Raw genomic sequence first — 22,143 nt, 5'->3', positions numbered from 1 at the left:
ACGTGTAGTGAAAATAGGGTGAGGGTCTTCAGTGGTCAAGGGAGGAAGTAAGCAGTCTTCTTCATAGTGTTCGCTAGTTGACCCTGTCTCCAGAGTGTGCCCTGTGAAGTAAAGTCCAGGTGTCTCCTTCCTAAGTCAGCAAAATCAGTTTCCCTATAACAGGGTCTCTGTGTCTCTTTGTTTGAGCCCCCCTTATCTCATTCTAGGAGTTGTCCAAGTGTCCGCTGAAGGCCTTGAGTCTGCTGTCAGTGATTTACATAGGGAACCTAATGAACATTTCAATCTTACCTAAACAGACAAAGGGACCTAAGGAAACAGTTGAGGAGTCAGGAGTCCTTGAGAAACAAATGAAGCAAAAACACAAGCAAAGCTTTCATACACTACATCACAGTTTAGTCTTAATAATTGTTAGAAATTCATTTGTTTGAGCCCTTTCATTCCCTTTCATGGGAATAACCAAAAAAGATATTTACGTAATTATATTTTTTGATAATTGAGAACTAAATATCTGATAATCCTGAAGGTTTCACAGTCATACATTTTGGGGTCTCACAAACTATTAGGGAATTGCAAGAATTCACTATGTGTTATGAATTTATGTTTACCATATACAGTAACTTTAACTACTGTTCTTCCCTATACTTTTTTTTTGTTCGTGAAAGACTTCTAATAAATTTTACAATATCTGAAGTAAAAAAAAGAAATTACGTACAGTTTATAAATTGTCGAATTGAGACATAGGTATTGAACAATAGTTCAAAGTTAAACAGTGACTCAACAGCCAAGAAAGAGCAACTGAGTTAAAAAAGAGTCTCCAACCTATCTGTTTTTTCTTGTGCAAGGTATTCATAGCCTTATTTCAACTACAGGGTGTTTTTTCTAAAAAGCAAGAACCTAATTAAAAAGTAAAAACCAATTTACTACACTAATCAAAGGGATTTAATGGAAATTATTCCCTATACAAGCATAGTTTCTGTGCATGACCAAACTGGGTTATGCAGGTCTTTAAAACTTGTTGGGGAAAATACTACAGAAAAAATTGACCAGATGTTATATCTACTTCAAAATAAATTTCCTACATAGGTAAAAATTGGTAATATTACAACACTTATTTAAAACCTGCTTGCAATCCAAACTCTGTTTAAAATAGCAACTCTCAAGATGCCTTATATAATCTGTGGGTACTTCACTGTTAGGAGAAAAAATACTGTAAAATTCTACTGACAACTCCCTATTTCTACTACTCATACACCAAGATGAATATAAAGAAAACCTAATTGCTATTGTATTCCAAAACCTGAAAAATAAAGAAGCTCAAACAGAACAGAACCACTCCAATAACTTAAAATGTCCGAAAAAGTCTAGATTGCCAGTTTACAAGCACACTGGCATCCATTTCCTAGCTAACTCACTGTTAGCTATATATGTTCTGTCTAGGCCACATCCTACAAAATTTAACATGTTAGCCAAAATTCAAGCTTAAACTATCGCAAGTGGGTATCAACATACAAATTTCTAATGCTTTCTGAAAGTTAAAACAAAATGCTCTTAATTATAGCCTAATTTAGTTAAATCTTCTCTACCCTCCCTGCTACCAAAATCCCTCCTTTGAGGTCCCAGGCATATAATCTACACCACCCTTTTTGTATAGCAGCCCCACCCTTTAGCAAAACGCTTTACATACTTGTGAACAGAAAAAGTAACATGAAATTTGGAGCCGTTTTCCTTTTTACTTTCCCAGTTCATCCGAACAGCTGCCTGCTCTTCGAGACACAATCTTGCCCCAATGTGGAAAATACTAAATGAAATCCTGAAATACATTGGTTTTCTTTATTTGTAGTCTCTACCTCACTCACCCTGGCAGATCAGTACCTCAGAGAAGCAGCACAAGGAGCAGTGGGATTTTTGTTTTCACACACACGAGCTAGCACAGCAGAGATAGATACAACAGGTGGACTTCGGGGTGCTCATGTAATGCTAATCTATAATTGTGAATTAAAAAGGAGCAGACGACATGCCTCTACGTTAAAAAACATAAATAAGCGTTCGGCAGTGTGCCCGCAGGCAGTGGCAGCCCGGGGTGGGGGGGTTCCACCTGGAGGCCACCAGCTGCAGCGGAGGTGGCGGTTTGCCGCGACGTCGAAGCTTTCCGCTCAAAGGGGCGGGTTTGACTCAGAAATCCTATAACGCGCGGAGGGGCCCGGTGGGGGTCGCGAAGGGCGACCTTTTTTCCTCAGGCGCCCGGGCAGAGGTCTGCGTTCCTGCCCGCGGAAGGACGCGGGGCCAGGCCGGGTCGTGTCGGTCGCCGGCAGCTTCCGCCTGAGGCGACACCGCGCGTCCTTCCCGCCGCGGCGGGCGCTGGCGGCGCTGCACGGCAGGGGAGGCGGTCGGCTGGGCGGAGCGGGAGGCCGGTGTGCGGGAGAGAAGCTGGTGGGGGAAAGGGCAGGGGGTGGCTGGGGCGGGCGGCCAGCAGGGGCACTAGGAAATGGCTGCCGCGGGGCTGCGCCGTGCCCGCCGCGGGCTCTGCGGAGGGCGAGGAGCGGCCCCGGGCAGGGCCCTGCTGCCGGGGAGGGCCGGGGCTGGCGCTGTGGCCTGAGGCGGCCGCGGGGTGCCTGGTGCCTGGAGAGGGCGGGGGCGCAGCCTGCGGGCATCTGGAGGTGGGTGTCTGGGAGCTGGCTTCTCAGCCGGTGACTGGTGAGGGAGTCCGACAGGCTGGCATTGCTCTGGAGGAGGCAGATGATGGGCATGAGCGCTGAGGCTATTTCCTGGTTTTGTACATATATGTATAAGAAAATACATATTTGTCTATAAAAGACCTTATGGGGCAGTTAGTTCGCTAGCAGGCGTGGCCCAGCTCCTGTGGTTGTGCTGGGCCTAGTGCCAGTTAGACCTGCTAGTGTGCCCTGGCCGGCAGCTGGGGGGATGGCTGTGGGAAGCCACGTGCCCACAGGGCCACATTCCTACACTTATGTGATTGCAGGGGAGGACATCATTCATTAGGGTCTAAATTTTAGGTTTAGATGGGTATTCCTTGTTAAATATTTACATGTACTAAAAATCTAGTTTTTAGTAAAGGGTGGGAGAAGTGGAAATGCACTAATGGTTATGACTAGTGCCGTGTTTAATTACATTCACTTACTTACAAAATCCAGCACTAATAACAAGGTTTAGCTCACGGTAAACCTAAGGCCTAGCAGAACATTTCCTCTTGCACAACATAGTAATTATTCAGGTACTTCTTGCTGATTGCTACACTGTAGAAATTGTATTGAGCTGTACATACACAAATCTAGATATGAAATAATATGAATTTTAAGATAAATGATAGAGACAAGAAAGTAGGCACCTGAGTGAGAAATTTTTTCTGTTCTTGCCAGAAATCTAAGGAAGATTAAAAATGTTGCAGCTGTGTAAACACTATGCTGGATAGAGAGTGACAAACTGTGAAACTTGCTTTTTTAATGATTGTATATGATTTATAACTTCGTTCAAAGGTTATTTACATCATTGTACGTGGAGGGAGCAACTAGTGCTTAGTTTTGCTAATTCCTATGTTTTTGTCATTCGATGAGTGGAACTGGGATTGGATCTATGCCTGCTTAATTGTTAATTGAACACCACTGAAAACAGCAGACTAATTTAATATATGTATAAAGTACTTCAGAAAATAAGAGTTAACCTTTTTACTTTAGCATTAGCAAAGTATTATGGATAAGAACTTTCAAGAAGAACAGTTTACAGGATTTACTAAATTTACACCTCCTTTGTGCAAACAACGCTACCAGTTCATTAAAGACTTAGTGGAGAAATACAAACCTAAGAAGGTTGGTATGTTTTGGGTTTTGTATGTTACAAATTTGAAAAAAAGTTAACATTAGGTATCTCAGGAAGACAGGAAATGTGTAAGATAGCCTGCTGGCTTAATTACGATGAAACAAGAGTAGTGGAGGAGCTATTGTTAGACTGAATTGCTTTAGCAGACACTTGATGATCATGTTTTGTTTTTCAGGGGTGCGTATAATTAATGTTAATTGATGGGAAGAGGGGAGAGTCTAAACAGAAAAAATGTCTTAGCCTGTTTTGGAGAGTGGGTGGCATGCTGTTTTTAATTTAAATGCTGAGGATTTTGGTTCAAGCTGCTTTCATCATAGTTTGGTTTTGCTTTCTAGAGCTGTTAGTTCTGTACATGGCATCAGGTTTACTTCTTTATTCCCTTGGATGTTCTCAGATGAGAACTGACATTAAGAGTGTGGGATTATGTGGGGCTAGCTCTCCTCCACTTTCTTAAGGTCTTGTCGCCCCTTCCTGCTTCCTCCCTCCCCATTATACCAGGGCTCTTGTTTTGATACTCATTTTGAAAAGTTAAATTATTTAAGTAGTGTTGTGTAGTGTTTGTTCATTTCTAATATGTCCTCCCTGCTCAGCACCTCCTCCCAAAATGCAAAAAGTTGAGAAATGCTTCTGTCTTCAGTGTTTAATTCTGAAACTGATGTTACTGTCTTAAGGAGCATGCAAAAAAATTATGAAAGGTACCTGCAGTTCACTTGCATAATCATACTTTAACAAAAATCTTATCCTGTCTATGAGGTCATGTCACTATAATCTGCTTTTAAATAGAGCATATTCAGGGGTGTTGCATCTATATTTAAAGGTTTGAATTCTCTGATTTAGGATGTAAAAGGGGGGTATATGTGTGTGTTTTAAACTTTCTGTTTACTCCCAGGGTAGAGCTAAACGGAATAGAAGCACTTCAGGGTTTTCACACTGAGAACCCAGCCATGTGCTTCAACCTTGTCTTAGACTGAGAAAGAACAGTGGGCTTTGGTTTGTGTTCTCAACTACTTGCTAAGCTTACAGGAAAGAATATCGATTATATATTTGACTTTGTGGTCTGAATATGCTCAGCCTTCCCCCCTTAAATATTAGACTAAGCCTGTAAACTTGTTTTATGTAGATCCTTTCTGCTAACCTGGCTGCTGGTGAGCCTGTTCTCAGTGTTTTGGCTGGAGAGTAGTCCAGTGAAAAAGCAGTGGTGAATGTGAAAATTGCCACAGCTTTAATACTTAAAATCCTACCATACTGTTATTTGAGGGAATATGCCTTCATGTAGAAGACATTCTTCAGAGTCAGTGGGATGTTCTGCATGTACTTGTTTAGTTCTGTAATAACAAATGGTTATTTCATTTTAAAAATCTTGCAGGATCTTGATATGCATTTTTAAAAGAATTTTCAAATTTATGTCTATCCTGCTTGCAACTGTAAATTTTAGTTATGGTTGTGAAATGTATCATTAAGAAGTTGTCTTGACATAGGGAATTTTTGTTTTATGAAAGTCTCTGAAATTGCTTGGAAATATGCAGCATTTACATATTGTTTAATATCTGATTTACAGGTGGCAGATTTAGGATGTGCTGACTGCACGCTTCTCTGGATGCTGAAATTCTGTAGTTGCATTGAAGTGTTAGCTGGGCTAGATATCTGTGCAAGTGTAATGAAAGAGAAAATGTAAGCACTTGCATTGTGTTAATTTAAGGTTTGTGTTTGGCTTGACCTAGTGGCATGTTACATCATACCTTGTAAAGAATTTAAAAATGAGGATAAATGCAGAAATAGCAGATTGGCAAATGAAGAGCTCTCCACTGTTGTTAATTACTTACATTCCACCTGATTACTTACATTGCACCCATGTCTGGGGACTACTGGGCTTGTAGATGCCCGGTATATGCCCAATATAACCTAATGTAGCAAAGGTCCAAATCATGGAATGTCCCTGAAAGTGTGTACATCTAAGTAATACACTGTTTCTAAAGGTACTAATACCTTGTATTAGTAGTGTCTATGCTCATATATGACATTATGCAGTATGCAAATCTGATATTTTTGAAATGTGCTTGTAATTTAGTCACTGTAGTGGGGGCTTCGTTCTTGTTAATCCTTTTGAAACAGGAAGGTTGGCTCAGTGTTTTGTATCTGGCTTAGAAGGCTCTAAAACATGATGTTTATGTGATCTTTGAAGCATGGGTCAGACTGGTGAGGAACACTGAAGCTTCTTTCTTGAGAGCTGATTAATATGGTTTCAATTAATATGTAGGATCTAGATGCTGATACTATCACTTGTTCTTTCTCAAGAGTGAAGAAAAGTAGCCTTTTATTATATTTAATGTTTATTGTGTGTTTTGTCTGATGCAGTATTTCATAATGAAATTGGCACATATGTTTTAGTTCTCAGTATTTTATCTGGAAAAATAGGTTAATATGCTTGCCTAATAACTTCCCTAAGAACCCTGTAAAGCATGTCTAAGACAGCCTTACTGTGTAGAGTTGAGCTACTGTCAGAATTTAGAAACAGCTTTCGAAATGGCTTGAGAGTATAGTGGAAATATTGGTAAACATGAAGGATGACTTCTGGTTTAACTCCTCTGCTCTTTCTCTCCTATTGTGGATAATCATAAAAAGTGTTTGTATTGGAAATTTTTTTTATCCCTGTGAAATAGTTAACCTTTTTGAGATTTACACGCTATCTATGTAGGGTATTTGCTATTCAGTTACATGCACAATTCATCTTGTCCTAAGCCCTTTTATGACATCATGGTTTTAATACTTTTGTAGGCATAGACTGTCTCCTCTTCCTGTTGATTACTTGCAACCACCTGAAAGATCCCTGACTGTTATATTGCATCATGGTTCAGTTGCGCATAAAGATCCTTGCATGCTTGGTTTTGACTTGGTAACATGTATTGAACTGTGAGTATTAGGCCAACATGCTATGTTATTCTAAGTTCATTAGGGTTTGGTTTGGAATTTCATCCATACTCTAAATGGGCTTGATCAAACCTTTCAAGCAGAAGAGTAACAGAGGGTGGCATATTCTAACTTGTGCTTAAACTAACCATACTAAGAAATTCAAGTGTTGCTAGCTTATGGTGGAAAAAGGATATTTCTGAAAAAGTACAAAATGCAAGAGGAAATCTTTCTCAGACAAAAACCTCTAAGCTGCCACTCAGCCACAGTGCCAGTGCTAATATTGCAGAACTAGGCTTAAAATTAGAAGGTACTGATAATGGGTTTGTTTTTTTTTTTCACTGGTTAAGATGACTAAAATATAGTAGGGTGTTTTTAAAGCCATACATAAACTTGTCCTTTACAGAATAGAGCACCTGGAAGAATCAGAACTAAAGAAGTTTCCTGAAGTGGTGTTTGGTTTCATGGCTCCAAGCCTAGTTGCGATCAGTACTCCAAATTCTGAATTTAACCCTTTGCTTCCAGGAGTGACATTATTCAGGCATCCAGACCACAAATTTGAATGGAACCAAGTGCAATTTCAAAGCTGGTAAGTTTACTGAACATCATATGCAGACAGCTTTGGGTGTTCAGTAGTGTGAGAAAGGAATAGCTATACATTTTCAGAATGGCTTGTGTTTGTGGTTTGATGTCAGTTGAGTTTCACACCTAAGGATTTGGTGAAACATTGGTGTTATAAGTAGTTAAGCATGCTCTGTGGGTTTTGCATTTTATTATGGTTGTTGGGTTGCTTTTACTTTAAGTACTCTGCAAAAAATACTTCAAACTTTTACTTTCCTTTTTATATATCTTTATTACAATTAATGTATTTGAAGTGTAAGGTATTGATTAACTTTTTCACATAATAATACCCTGCTATAGAAATGCTTCATGAAAACCCTAAGAAATGTCCTCATTATGTATGGTGTATAATTAAAGCACTCAATTAGTCTACACCTTTCTGTAAGAGTATGCAAGCAGATTTCTTAAATAATCACAGTAGCAGAGCATGTTAAATAAAGGACAGTTTAGTGGGTCATGGCACAATGAAAGATTTTATACAAAACATGTCTACGTGAGAGAGTTGCATGAGATTTATCTTACTCTAATTTAATCAGCAGATGTAATAAAAACCAAGAGGGAGTGGTATATATATCCTGTGGTAATATTCAACTGTCAGTCAATTGTGTAAGAAAATATATGGTACAGTAAAGGATGTTATACCTCAGTAGCCAAGTATTGGTCAAAAATTGTATCTTGGAAAATTTGCCCCTTAAATTAGGTTATTTCTGCCATAGACTTTAAAGTATGGAGTGATTTTTGAGTATATAGCTTTGCAAAGCCTGAGGCATATATTTCCTGTAAATAACGGTACTATAACTTGCCTGCATTGTTAGCTAAAGGGTGAATACCTTAGACCATTTATATCATCATAGCATCAGAATGAGTTGGGTTGGAAGGACCTTAAAGCTCATCTAGTTCCAACCCCTCTGCCTCTCTTCCAGTAGACCAGGTTGCTCAAAGCCCTGTCCAACACTGCCAGGGAGGGGGCAGCCACAGCTTCTCTGGGCAACCTGTGCCAGTGTCTCACCACCCTCACAGTAAAGAATTTCTTCCTTGGATCTAATCTAAGTCTACCCTCTCTCAGTTTAAAACTCTTACCCCTTGTCCTATCCCTACACCCCCTGATAAAGAGCCCCTCCCCAGCTTTCCTGTACCCCCTTTAAGCACTGGAAGGCCGCTATAAGGTCTCCCTGGAGCCTTCTCTTCTCCAGGCTGAACAACCCCAACTCTCTCAGCCTGTCCTCACTGGGGAGGTGATCCAGCTCCCTTATATCTTTGTGGCCTCCTCTGGACCTGCTCAAGCAGTCTGTGCCCTCCTTATGTTGGGGACCCCCAGAGCCTCCAGGTGGGGTCTCATGAGAGTGGAGCAGAGGGGGAGAACCCCTTCCCTTGACCTGCTGGCCACACTTCTCTTGATGCAGCGCAGGACACAGTTGGCTTTCTGGGCTGTGAGCGCACATTGCTGGCTCATAGTCAGTTTTCCATCCACTAGTATCCCCAAGTCCTTCTCCACAGGGCTGCTTTCAATCAACTCATCACCCAGCCTGTATTTGCTTGGGATTGCCCCGACCCATGTGCAGGACCTTGCACTTGGCCCTGTTGAACTTCATGAGGTTTGCACAGGCCCACCTCTTAAAGTAAATTTAGATTCTGGTTTTGGATATATGTAAATTAAAAATACTGGTATCATTGAAGGAGTGGTATTTTTTGAGGTGCAAACATGAGAAAGTCTTTGTGTTGTGAAATAGAACTATTGCAATAATCTCTAAAATTGAGATACTAGTTTAGTTTACTACTTTTTCATAGAGGATGATGCAGGTAGGTAGTGCCATTTTTGTTCCCTGCACCATCACTTTTCACACTGGCTGATGTATGGTACTACAAGATTGGTTTTCATTTAGATGTCACATACACTGTTGTAACCTTGATTAGGTAGACTATACATCTACAAAAACCTCACTTTTTTTTTTTTTTTTATTCTGTTAACTGGTCTCTTGCAGTTTTGGGGTCTGTGTGTTTTTATGGGTTCTCGAATAATTTTGTTCTCTAAAGTTGGTAGTTTTTAGCTCACTTTCCATGCATTTAAGACAGTGAGTAAGCAACTGAACACGTATGGCCTATGCAGATATTTTAGAAATAACAGTAATGTTTGGTTGCCTAAATTAACCCGTACTAAATGATTTGGACTATAGTAGGCCTATGATGACAGCTCTGAGCAAGTTTTGCACTGCTTATCTTCAGGCATGCGAGTATTATTAGAGAAATTATGCTCAAGCATTCACAGGCTCAGCTCTTGCATCTATTAGAGAATGAATCTGTCACATTAAAAGATTAATATTTAGTATGATCAGAATAATTTGTCTTTCTTAGGGCTCTAGAGATTGCTAGACAATATGGTTACTCCGTGGAATTTACTGGCGTAGGTCACCCACCAACAGGAATGGAGAATGTTGGGTTTTGTACCCAAATAGGTGTGTTTGTTAGAAAATACCCTCAAACCGGTGAATCTGCTCAGTCTGAGAGACCCACTGAAGGAGTTTACAAAACAGTAAGTATTGTTTTCTTCCTTTAGGAGGATGAATAAAGAGTTAAACTTTGTGACCTGCCTGTGAGGGTGTTCTTACTATGGTCTACTATTGCTAGCCAGTCATAGCTCTGATTAACATACATCAAGAATCTAAGTCTGTGATCTATGTTTCTAATTGTATAAGGGCCTTTAACTTTTAGGTTATTTGCTAAATAGCAATACGGATAATCATTTTAACATACTGTTATCCTTAGAATGACAAATTTCCTTTGTGCTAGGTATACTGTGACACTGTTTTTCAAATTGTTTCTCTAATAATTTGCTTTTTCATCATGTGGTTGGTGGCACTGACACACATTTTTCAGATACATAAAAAGTAAAAAGCATAAATAGCATTTCTAACAGTGTATGTTTTGAAGAACTGCATAGTCTTGTCAGATGTATTATCAGAAGGAAGGCATTTCCCAGAAATTGGGTTGACAGGACCTGTTTTGTGTGGTTTGCCTTACTCAGTAGCATTTGACGTTACACCCTAATCTTGGTGTTCTCAGGTAGCCAGTTCTGGTTTTTTTGCAGAGACATGGGATCTTCCTAGGTACCCTGTTCTCCAGTGGTACACATCAGACCCTTTGGTTTTTAGCACTAAATGGCTTTCACTTTACAAAAATATCTGAGGTTATCTAAAGTACTCTGCTGTGTGGCAGTGTGTCATGCTGACAGAGCCTAATGTGTCTGTGCCATGTGGTATAAATCAAAGGAAATGTTTTTCAGAGATAACATGAAGTAATAATGCAAAAATAAATATATTGGGGGATTTTAATCTTATGAGGCCTTATCTTATTTATTTCAGTGAACATATTCTAATATTTCACTTCTTGATTTAAAGATGCATATGTATGTTCCAGTGACTTGTGGCCCATCTTCTGTAGTTTCCAAGCTATAAAGACATTATACATCTGAAATTTCACCTGTCATCTGCTGCCCTTAATGGAATCATGAAGTGCTCTTTAATGCTCAGCAGACTTGAAAATATGCCTTGGTTACTGATGTGTACTAGAAATTGCTTTCATTATCTTCTGTTACAGGGTCATTATGGAAGGAGTTTTGACATCATTATCCTTTGTGTTTAAACAAGAGTGTTGTATCTCGTGTTTCTTATCAAACCTGGGCTATCAAATTTTTATTTTATGCCACAAATTTATGGCAATAAATTAACATTTCAAGATGTAATCAGAAAGTAAGAATTAATGGGTATAGACTGGAACTTCAGTGATAGTGTGTTGGTATAAAGCACTTACTAGGAAGCATAGTGGGAATGAGATTGCCTCGTTTCCTTAATTGTCTTGGAGTATAGCTCAGTGTAGAGCACACTACAGGTTCACAGATTTTGATGTCACAATTAATTTCTTAGCATTCTCTGCATCTATGAGAGCATATTTAATGTTTAATCCGAAAGAACAATGAAGGATATAGTTGCAGTCCCAGTTTCCAGATGACAGTTCAAAAGTAGTTTAGAATCTCTGTAGCTGTGAAACTGTCACAAGAGCCTCATGATGAGTACTGTGGGAAGAGAATGATGAAAAAGAATTAAGGAATTGCAGGGCTGCACCTTGCCTGATCTACAAGTATAGCTTGCAGATATAAGCCTGCTTTTTTGGAAGTTCCCTTAATTTATCTAATTGCCATTGTAGCTGTAATATATCAAATCAAGTCATACTGTCTAGTTTTTCTGTTATGTGAAAATGTAATCAAAACAGTATTGAATCAGAAATTGTGTTCACATTTTAGAAGCTCTTTCTGACAAGCAAATGTTAAAATCTGAGCCTATGATAATGATAAACATTTTGTGTTCTTCTATGTTGTAAAGGTCTTCAGAGCAGTGTATCCAAGTCTTAAAGATGAGAAGTACCTGCAGAATGCAGTGGTCAGTGAAGTTATTTTCACAGCACAAATCATTAAGCGACATCTGCTGGACCGTTTAATGTCAGAACATGAGGAATATAATGATGATACTACTGAGAGAAAATCCAAATTCCAACCTTTAATGAACTGTTTTTCAGAAGATCTTGGAAAATTGGTGGTTGAAAAAAGCATGGAACCTTTTGTCAAGGGAAAAGTGGTTTATATACCTCTTAGAACAATCTTTTCTTTTCCCAAAGTGAATCAACTTTGTGGTACCTTTGAGAAGTTATGCAAGCTTATTGCTAGCAAGGTCACACTGAGCAGTGATGGTTCTGCTATGATGTTCAATATTGAACATGAAAACAAAGAGAATTAGGTCACAGGTTTCTCATACAGTTAAAGTAATAAAAGTGGGGTTTTAGTAGTTGTCAAATGGTTCTGTATGCTAATTAGAACCACAAAATCTTTTCTAAACCTTTCAGTATTTATCCATCAGCACCTCTGAGTGCTTCTGACAAAGATCACAGTAACTCCTAAGGTTTTGAAGTAGAGCATCAGGGGCTAAAAGGAAAGAATTCATTCCTGTGAAGAGAAATTTTAAGTGGTTCTGTTGGTTTTCTATTACCATATTACAGCTATCATGACTAGATTCTGTTTGGTAATCTTTTTTTAGCTCCCAGGATAGTTGATAATAACACAAAAGTATGTTACGCTGAATAATCTGAGTCGGCCATAGGTTTAAGGCAAGTTTTTTCAATAGAGTAAAATTTATAGATGCCTTTTTTCAAGAGCAGCACATACTCAGCCTTTGTGAAAACCAAATATTGTTCCAGATAAATTGGAATATGCCACAAACATTTGTACCTCAGTAAATTCAGTATTGGGGAAGAGTATTATGATGCTGGATATAAGGTAGGGGAAAAAAGTGTAGATTTAGCTCTATTGTTTTATCCAGTTTCTTGATAACTGCTGCTTGGGAAATAATTTGCATCCTGTAACTTTTCAGAAGTTGAATTTAATTGAAACTGGTATCTTTGTTCTGTGTTTGATAAAAATAAATTTTAAAATCTGTTAATGTGAATTCTAACCTGGCCCCAATGTACCTGAAAAAAATTTTGTGTGTTCATGTGCAGTTGTTGTCCAAGAAGTCTTAACAACAGAAATGAAAAGCAGAGGTGTTCTAGATAGTAGAGCTTGCTGACTTGGCCAAAATGACTCTTTCTTAAGTAGAGCTGAATTGTATGTGTCAATGCGTAGTAATCAAGTGTTAGATGATGGACTTATGAAGACAAATTTTTAAGGATGCACAGGATTGGCTTGTTCATACAGGATTAATGAACACTGCAGTTCTCTAAGCTTCTTCGCGGACCCAAATTTTTTTAACCAACAATTTTAATACTTTAAATGAGTATTTCTTACAAGTAATGAGATGGTTAAAAGACCTCATTCTGTGGATGTTTCACAATGTCATTGATATCTTTGAGCTAATAATTTCAGAACATGAAAGTTTCACAACTTTCTGAAAATAAACTCTGAACTTGCCTTAGTATGTTAAAAAATATGTAAAGTTCAAAATTGGTAAATATTATTTGGACGCTAAGCAGCATAGCTGTTTGAGAGTAGCATTGGTTTCTTATGAGGAAATAACTCTGCAGTTCACTATGTGTTTTACTATCGTTAGAAGATTTCTGGACCACGGAACTTCCTCCTGTGTCATTTCTTCTTGAAACATTATGTATTTAGTGTACTTCAGAGTATGAACACTTTAAAAGGATGAACGGGGAAGAGAAGGTTGACCTGTCAGATTTGCATGATACTTGCCTTGAATTTTGTATTCCAGTAACATTTAGTTACAGGAATGTCTTGTGAACAGATAAAACTGTATAGGAATACATGCTTGTTTTTCTTCAAAACATTAGACTCTTTAAGGCTTTGTAGCTACATTTGGGAAATGGTTTATGTGAATATTTGGTGGATTGATGTGAAGGGGCCGAAACAGTAATCGACTTTTTAAGGGGTTTGTGGACCCTTTCCCCCCTCTCTGTTGCAGGGTTTAGTTTTTAATGATAGCTAGAGCAAATAGCAATTCTTACATTCTTGTTTATGCCTTTCCTGGGAAAACTACAGATGTTTGGCCCTAGGTGTTCACAGTGTTGCATGAACTGAAACTGGAGAAGCTAGTACATATTGTATACAGAAGTGCTATTAAGAAAACATGTATTTTAATTGAGACTGCTAGTTTTACTAAAACAAGTTATGCTATTTTGTGTGTCAGCTTTCCACTGGCTTAATTTTAATTAAGATTTTCTTTAAAGTACTGAAGTAATAGTCTTTTCAGGAGCAGTTAAACCCTTTCACAGGATTCACTGTACATAGTTCTTCATTATCAGGTTGGTCTTTTGATTGTAAATGCAGTATTTATTGTGTCCTGCTTAAACCTGCAGCTTGAAACTAAGGTCAGTTCTGATGTCTCAAAGCAGGATCCTGAAAGGAAGCTTATGAAGTTTTTGGCTGTATGTGGCAATATTACTGACCAGGAGATGGCACACACATCTCAGAACAGATCAACCTTGGGTTGCTCTACAACTGTAAAATCCAGTTAAAGATTTACTAAAAAAAACTAAAAACCCTCTAAACTAACAAAAACCCCAATCAGCAGAAAAACAGTGTGTTATCCTGAGTATAAGGGAACTAACTTGATAGCTGTTGAGCAAGTTAGTAGGGATTAATTATGGTCAGAATAGCTGAACAGAATATTTCTGATCAGTGTTTTAATTTAATAGCAAAGTTAGGAAATGGTATAAATAAATTAAAAAAATATATCCTCTCACTTATTTTAATAAATAAAACCCAACTGCCTAATTGTGAGAGCCAGAGGAGTTAATTGTCTCTCTCTGCAGAGATTTCTCAAACAAATAGATCTTGCAGCTAATAAACTTGTGATGTGTTTCAGTTCTGTCTTCCCTGTGTTTCCTTGGGATTAGGCTCTAGTCCATGCTTGTTGTAATTATGTTGATAAATGAGGTTTGGATCATTCAGTTACAGCTGGGTTGTGTAATTTATAAAGGTTAGTTGTTGGGATGTTTTTGGCTTTCTATTTAAACTGGGTAGAAGCAGCATAGGAAGGGGCTTCTGAAACGACAGAATTCTATGCAAAAGTCCTTTGCAGTTTTTCTCATTCACAAAACAAACACATTTTAATGCAGTCCTGTATGCAGGCAGTTCACTGGGAACATCACCAAAATAAAATGCACTGACACTAGCATATATTCAAATGAGGATACTGGTGAAGCATTAGTAGGTCATAAGAGAAGGCAATTAAAAAAACCAAACAGAAAACTAGTGCTGCCTTTACAAGTTTATGAACAATTTTAGTTGTGATTGGAAGGACAGTGCATACAACTCTGAACTTGGGCAGAGCTTTGTTAGCATGTGCAGATTTGCCTTCACATTAAAAAAGAAAAAACCCAGTTACTTAATTTCTAGTTTTAATGAGAAAGCAACAAAATGAAAATAACCTGTCCCACAGAGATGTTAACAAATATATGAAGATGCTTGTCTTTTCCCCTTCTTGTTGGCAGATGCTCCTGTGAGTCTGTACAGGGAATTGAATTCACTAGTCTGTCACAGAAACTTAGAGTGGTGCAACAGGTGGGAAGAGGATAGCAGGCAAGAATGAGCATTTGGGTAGAGAGAAGGTAGAACTACTTATTTTGCCTCAAGAATTACAGAAAATTTTCTCCTATGCTAATCTTAATCTGTGTTGTTTTCCCATGTCAGAAGGTCCATAAAATGCACCTAATTGTTCAGTAACAGCATTCAGAGTTCTGGTGCTTCACATGCTCTTTTTTTCTGTAGTAGTAAAGGAAGATCTTTTCCCATACCACAATAATGGTTTTGCCTTCATATATTATATTAATATGTAAGTGCTGCATAGGCTTACTTTCATTCATGAGTTTTCCTTCCAGATTAAAGAACTGTGTCTAAATGACTCATTTTCCCTACAGCATACACATCACTGAATCAGTGTGAAAAAACATAGAAAAAGTAAAGCATTTTTAAAAAGTAGAAAAAAACAAGTAGAAAAAGCAAAGTATTTTTTAAAAATCCCCTAGTCGTCATATTTGCAGCTGCTGGTATTCAGGAAGGTATCTAGCATCTATGAATGTTTTATATATATTCATGTATATGTCATATTTCTGAGAGAACTCTCCAATGTGAGTTCCTTAACTAGAGGATTTGTTTGCTGATGCGGTTGGCCTTTTATTCTGTAAGAAAACTATTTATTCATAAAACCAGAAGAGAGACAACAACCCACAAAAGAAATTCTAGGATTTTCTGCTGAAACTTTAGGAAAATTGTCTTCCTTTTTGAATTCAAAGATAGCTGAGTCTGGAGTTGGTTATACATGGTACTGTTACTTCTCTTAATCCTTGCTATACAGTTGATTACTCAGCTGATCTGAGTGCCAAATAGTTTACCAGTCTAGCTTTTTAAATGTAAGAACAGATGCTTGCTGCAGTATCAAAAAACTTGGTTATTTTGAATGCATGGATGAGAAAAGAAATACATACCCCAGATAGTTTTGTTAGAAAAACAAGAAGGTAATTTACAAAGTTATACAAACTGTATTAGAAGTTAAAGTAGTAAGTCTTTACACCCAACTGAGGAGGATTCATTTTGTCATTTGCAAGGTGAGGAGGGAGTATACACAGTGCCCTCTCTGTCTCCAAATACTGCTGGTGTGGAGTCTGTTTAATAATTAACCTACATATATGCCTCACTTTAAAACTATTTTTTCATTTGCTTAAGACTGACATTACTTTCCTTCTCCAGGAGACAGATAAAAAACTATGCCCTAGTAATGGTGCCATTACATACGTGGACTGGAGATGAAGTTTAATAAGCTGCAGAAGTAAAGTTTGAAAAGCAGTAGAGAAACTGAAATAGACACAAACTTCTAGTTGAGTTTGGTTTTGCATGGAGAAAAAGACATAATTGCTTAGGAACTATTGCAAGCTGAAGACATGAGTTTATTGAATGTCTGAGAGATTTGTATTTAAATACAGTAAAAAAACCCAAAGCAACAAACCACCAATACATCCCAAATAGTTTACTGTGAGATTCTCCAGTATTCTTGTAACAGTTTACAAAAAAAACCCCAACACTACATCGAAATAGGAAGGTTACATTCCACTTATTGTGCACAATTAGAGAATCACTTTAAAGAGTTGTAACTCTAAGTCATAACAATAAATTACTAGGATACAGTTTTAATAAAAGCTTGATTTCTATGTAAACTTCCCTCCTATTTAAAAGATCTGCTCAGGCTAGAAAATAATTGTTTTCTAGTCAACAAAGTGTCTAATCTATGGCAGTTAGCTCTCTTTTTTTAACACAATACAAATCTGGGCTATGGAAATCCCCTTAATTATGTAAGTAACTGTAAAATGTTTTTTTAAAAGTCTTGTTTTCTTCAAACTATGCCTATTTTTCCTAGTAAACTTAAGCTACCATCTAACTACTACTAGTTTTAATAGCTTCGTCAACAAGTGTAGCAGTAAAGAGTACTGAAAGCAACTAATTGATTCAAATTTCATGCATCTTTTGGCTTGTAGGAGGATTTTTTCTGGTTTAAATTAGTTGTATAACAGGCAAGGAAACTGTCATGTTCTGAGAGATAGTTGTATACAACTAGTTATGTGGTTTCTGTTTAAGGTTCCTGTGGAGGACAGAAATAGATAATACCACACTTCTATTAACAGCAGCTAAAATACATTTGTATTCTATTATCCATTAAAACACTTTAAAGAGATTAACAGTAGGAAATAAAAATATTTAAGTACCATAACTGAGAAACAGCTTGTTCATCATATTCCGTAACTGTACTCAAGCTTTAAAATCTGAACTTTCCTAAAAAAACAAATGAATAGTTTAATTCTACTGTGGATTTATGGATAAGAAGGCCTGCTTTTCCTAATTAAATATGGCCTTCAGTAAAAGGGTATCAAACATAACTCTGAGCAGAATTTGAAGCATTCAGAGCTTTCAGAAGTGGCCATGCTATTTGTATTCTTTTTTAATACAAGCCTTACTAATAAACAATACAACTAATCATAACAAAATTAAGGGCATTTGCAGTTTGCAATTAAATAGAGCAGAGCCAAGCCTGAACTAGAAGTGTCACCTAATACATCCCTTTAAAAATGGATTTTCTTGTAATTCTTAATGAAAATTTTAAGAGATCCTTCATCTTTCTTCTGTCAGGCAAACCACTATTTGTGCAAATTTAAATACAGTACATTGACCTTAATGTAACAGTGGACAGATAGACAAGGGAAGCATTCAACAAATCTGTTGCACAGTAAGACTTTTTCAGAGTATGTTTACAATAAAGTGCTTCTCTTAATAAGTTATATTGATTATAGCATAGATATTTGCCTAGTTTTAAAGCTTAAGTTGCTTGGTAAATAGTTTAATCTCCCTCTGCCTCCCCAATCCTGCAAGGCACATTCAAAACACAAGCAAAACACCAACTGTGAAGGAGTAAGCTACAATAAAAAGTTTTAAGTGGTAGTAAACTACTGCCTAGGTTTGTAAACAGTACCATCCCATTGAAGTGATTGCTTCTGTGGAATCAGCTTTTGAACTCCAGATTTAACAATCAACCCAGCTTTCTTGATAATACACTACTGTTCCTCAGTATTTTGATGTGGAACCCCACTTCTTTTGTCAATTGCACAAAAACATATGTCACATTTGATGCATTTAAGCCTCTAGAGTTCATTTACAGTTAACACATCTCATGACTGGCTGGTTGAGATCTATTTAGTTTGTTTTTTTAAAAATGCATATGAAATTAATCTCTATTTTCAATCTTACAATGAAGTTAGACTCAGTACTCTTAAGTTTTGGTTAAGTTAAAACATAGCTGAACTGTTTTGTGGAGGCCTTAATTTTGACTCAATAGAAGTAATTAGCTTCTGTAAGACTAAAATGGCAGGTAGGATCAAATTGACTATTGAATTTCTTCAGGTTCATTTAAGACCAACTTTCAGAAGCTTCTTTAGAAAAGAAATTACAAACAAAGTACATCACCACAAGTGATCTTCTGTATAAAATAGTGAAATGGGACTCACTTCATCACGCTTCCAAAAATTTCACACAACTTAAAAAGCAAATAATTCCACTAACATCAGATAGAGCTTACAAAAACAGTTCAAGTGCTCACACAAGGTATACATAGCTAAACATTGCCTTCATACCACAGAAGATGAAGCTCTGAGCAAGAGGCATTCCATTACTTTTCAAAAAAAGACCCCATTGAGTTCATTTTGGCTTTCACAGCTCTTGTAACAGAGCAAACAAAACCAGAAGTATCAATGCCAGAGCTCCAAGTTTTTGTTTTGTCATTCTAGTCTAGCGTTTTATCACCACCTGCTCATATGCTCCAGATCCTGCTCTGAAAGAATATTTGAAAGAAGTTAGTTCAATTCCAATTGGAGTGGAATCTAAACAGCAAGTATCACAGATTAGCATTTACTGTTTAAAAAAACACCCAACCAACACCACCTCCCCCCCCCCCCCCCCCCCCCCCGCTCAAAAATACCCAACAAATAAATCCCAGTCAAACAGCTAAATGTGAAGGGTAGAAAACATGCTTAATTACCATGCCACTGAGTAACCTAGAGTTTAATGCATTAAAGCATTTTGTGTTATGATACAGTCAAAACGAAGAATGATAAATAACACAAGTTACTGACAAGTTACTGTTGGACTCTGTAGTTCCTTAAACATTACCTTTTGGGTACCCCTCCCACCCCAGCTAGTATCATATGCAGCTAATACTTTTTAACCTACATTTATACATATAGAGATACGTGTATTTAAAAAAAAAGGTTAGGCTTCTTATGTCAAGATACAAGAAAAACATCTTTGAGTCTTTTGTTCACACAGAATTGTAAACAAAGCTGCCTCATCCCCCACATGACAGAGCATAGCGGGTTGTTTTACATGGCAAATTGTAGTACTATGTAAAAATTAATATGGGAAACTCTGCCTTAGTATAATATTCTGGATTTAGTATAATGCCTGAACTGTTCCAACAACTGAATTAGCACAGATCTCCCTATTCTGCTATAGTGTGCTCTGCAACCCCTGCACATTAGTGTGCCCAGTTTGCAAACAAGCCAATGACTTCTTTCAACTGTCAATATTACTTGCATAAAATGTATTTCTTTTATGATTTTCAACACATTATTGACCACCTTTATACCTAATTCCAGAAGTACTTGCTGAAATACTGATGCTATGCTAATTTCTTGAGATCAAGAAGAATCTCAAGGGTTACACTGGACTGTTTTTAATGTTTTCTCATATGACAAGACCAATACATTCAGGTAAAGTCACATATCAGACAGAGTATTTGAAGAAGGTTTAGAAAAGAAAAAATTTCTCCCTGGTTCTAAAACAAGAACATAATCTGAAGCAGATTATCAAAGGAGACTGTTTAGGGCTACAAATAATTGAAAGATGAACAAGCCATTGAAACAAATAGTGTAGCATATGGAAAGAGAAGGAGTTGGGAGCAAAACTATGTGAAGAAAATTAGCCTTGTTCTCAGGAAGACATAAAAGTTTGATCCTGTAAAGGCAGATGTGTAAACCACTTAAGACTTTCTTCCAGGTCCAGAGAGTAACATAGTAAATCTACAGAGCTAAGATTTCAAACTGGTTCCTATTTCCTCTGTCCATACTGAAACATTGCTGATATGTGAAAACTTTGGAACTGAGACTCTTCAGAACCCCTAAAAGTTCTAATTCTTATGGCTGACACATCAGTTCTATTTTGGAACTAACCTATGTGTTTTGTTTTAAAATCTGACAATCTAGTTCTTTTGGTGCTTTTAATACAGAACAGAAAGATACAAAAATCAAGAATATGTATCTAGAATAATTGTTGTATAAGACGCATTATGGTTTAGTATTACCTATGGATTTTTTCAGGCTACATACCTGTTAGATGAATGATGGCTTCCAAAAGAAGTGCTTCCACCCGGGCCCACAAATAATCTTAAACCTTCTTCTAAAAAGCAAGGGAATATAACACATATAAGCTTCCTTTAATGTTGCCCTAGCTAAAACTGAGTAATTTTAAATCTGCCAGATTTGTAACTGATACTTTCAGATGCAGATGTTTTAAGTAATAAAAAAACAAACTTCTCATGGTATAGGCTGGAGAAACTACCTTCATCGTAGATTTTTCCCTGCTCTTTTCACGCTTAAAGTGATTCTGTGGGAAAGTTACCCGAGTCATGCAAGGGTCTTTTCAACTTCTGGGAGACAGGATGAAGCAGAAAATGCAGTGATCCATATGCACAGTCCCTATGATTACAAGCAACAGGGACCATGAAGAGAGGGATATTCCTAAGGCCTGTAACGTGCACCAGTTTTCCCTAAGCTGCTTATTTATCTCCATACCTTCTGCACTTGAGTCTAAAGTGAAGTCTTGACTCTGGAGTATTTTTTCAACTATATCATCAGCATCAACTCTGGTAGCATCAACTCTTTTCAGCTGTGACTCCACAGAGTCTTGCTTGACAGGATGCCTGCAAAAAAGAAATTATTTAGAGCTCTTAAAAGTGATACAGTAAATTAAGTTTTATTTCTGCTAGGAAAGGCTTTCCAGTTAAGTGTACCTGCTGAGTTTTTCTGATGGTGCAACTTTAACAGCTGTATCAGTATTAGCTTCAGTTACTTTTGTCTCAGTCTCTTCACATGGCTCTAGAATACTTCCAATTCCTGTTGAGGTACTACCCACCGAGGTGTTTCTCCTGTGGCAGAGTTCAGACAGACTGGATGATCTAGAGTGACATGTGCTATATCCTGTTGGGAAAGCGCAGGAGAGCTAGGTTAGTTATGTTCTTGATAGCCAAGATCATTACTTGTATCTTACCATCCCAAAAGCAGAATTTGGGGTTTGTCTTCTTAGAGACTTCAGAAGCCTTATGAATGTATGTATGTATGTATGTATGTACACCAACTAAGCAATTCACTTCAGATTTTGTATTCTAGCACATATTGGGTTTTTTTTTGTTCTAAATAGCTCTTGCTTCATAACACATATAACAACTTGATGTCATTACTCCCCCTACCAGCTTTTAAAGTCTCCATTTAAGTTACTTGTTTTTACACATGGAAGAGGTAAAAATCTCATTCATATACATTAATTGGAGGGAGCTAAGGGAAGAAGTTGTCTTATATCCAAACAGGTAATTCATTGTGTTTTTTAAGAGGAAAAAAAAATGTTACCCTCCCCACATCTGAAACTCCTAGGAAAAAGCTTTCAACCACAAACCTTTTTTTTTTTTT

At 37.5% G+C, this 22,143-nt stretch overlaps 2 protein-coding genes across 7 annotated transcripts in view; one reads left to right on the top strand and one right to left on the bottom strand.

Moving 5' to 3' along the window:
* The first annotated feature begins 2,371 nt into the window (after nt 1–2,371).
* On the top strand, nt 2,372–14,719 carry HENMT1 (HEN methyltransferase 1). Its single transcript, XM_074906718.1, has 7 exons — nt 2,372–2,430; nt 3,693–3,824; nt 5,393–5,505; nt 6,610–6,744; nt 7,148–7,330; nt 9,715–9,892; nt 11,739–14,719. Exons 2-7 carry the CDS (start codon nt 3,708–3,710, stop codon nt 12,147–12,149), a joined length of 1,137 nt encoding a protein of 378 aa, XP_074762819.1. The 5' UTR covers nt 2,372–2,430; nt 3,693–3,707; the 3' UTR covers nt 12,150–14,719.
* Nucleotides 10,810–22,143, bottom strand: part of EEIG2 (EEIG family member 2) — a 34,839-nt gene continuing 23,505 nt past the window's right edge. The window contains exons 8-11 of one of the 6 annotated variants that reach the window (XM_074906711.1): nt 21,471–21,657; nt 21,253–21,380; nt 20,788–20,857; nt 10,810–11,431 (exon numbers count right to left, since the gene is read on the bottom strand). In XM_074906711.1, the coding sequence (XP_074762812.1) occupies nt 11,383–11,431; nt 20,788–20,857; nt 21,253–21,380; nt 21,471–21,657 (434 nt within the window). In that variant the 3' untranslated portion in view covers nt 10,810–11,382. Of the gene's footprint in view, nt 11,432–16,791; nt 19,236–20,787; nt 20,858–21,252; nt 21,381–21,470; nt 21,658–22,143 lie in introns of those variants that run through there. The other 5 variants (XM_074906713.1, XM_074906714.1, XM_074906716.1 and 2 more) reach the window with 5 other exon arrangements.

This window comes from Athene noctua, chromosome 5, assembly GCF_965140245.1.
Source record: "Athene noctua chromosome 5, bAthNoc1.hap1.1, whole genome shotgun sequence".
NCBI lineage: Eukaryota > Metazoa > Chordata > Aves > Strigiformes > Strigidae > Athene > Athene noctua.
Note: the sequence above shows the minus strand (reverse complement) of the source record. Positions and strands in the feature narration are given on the sequence as shown.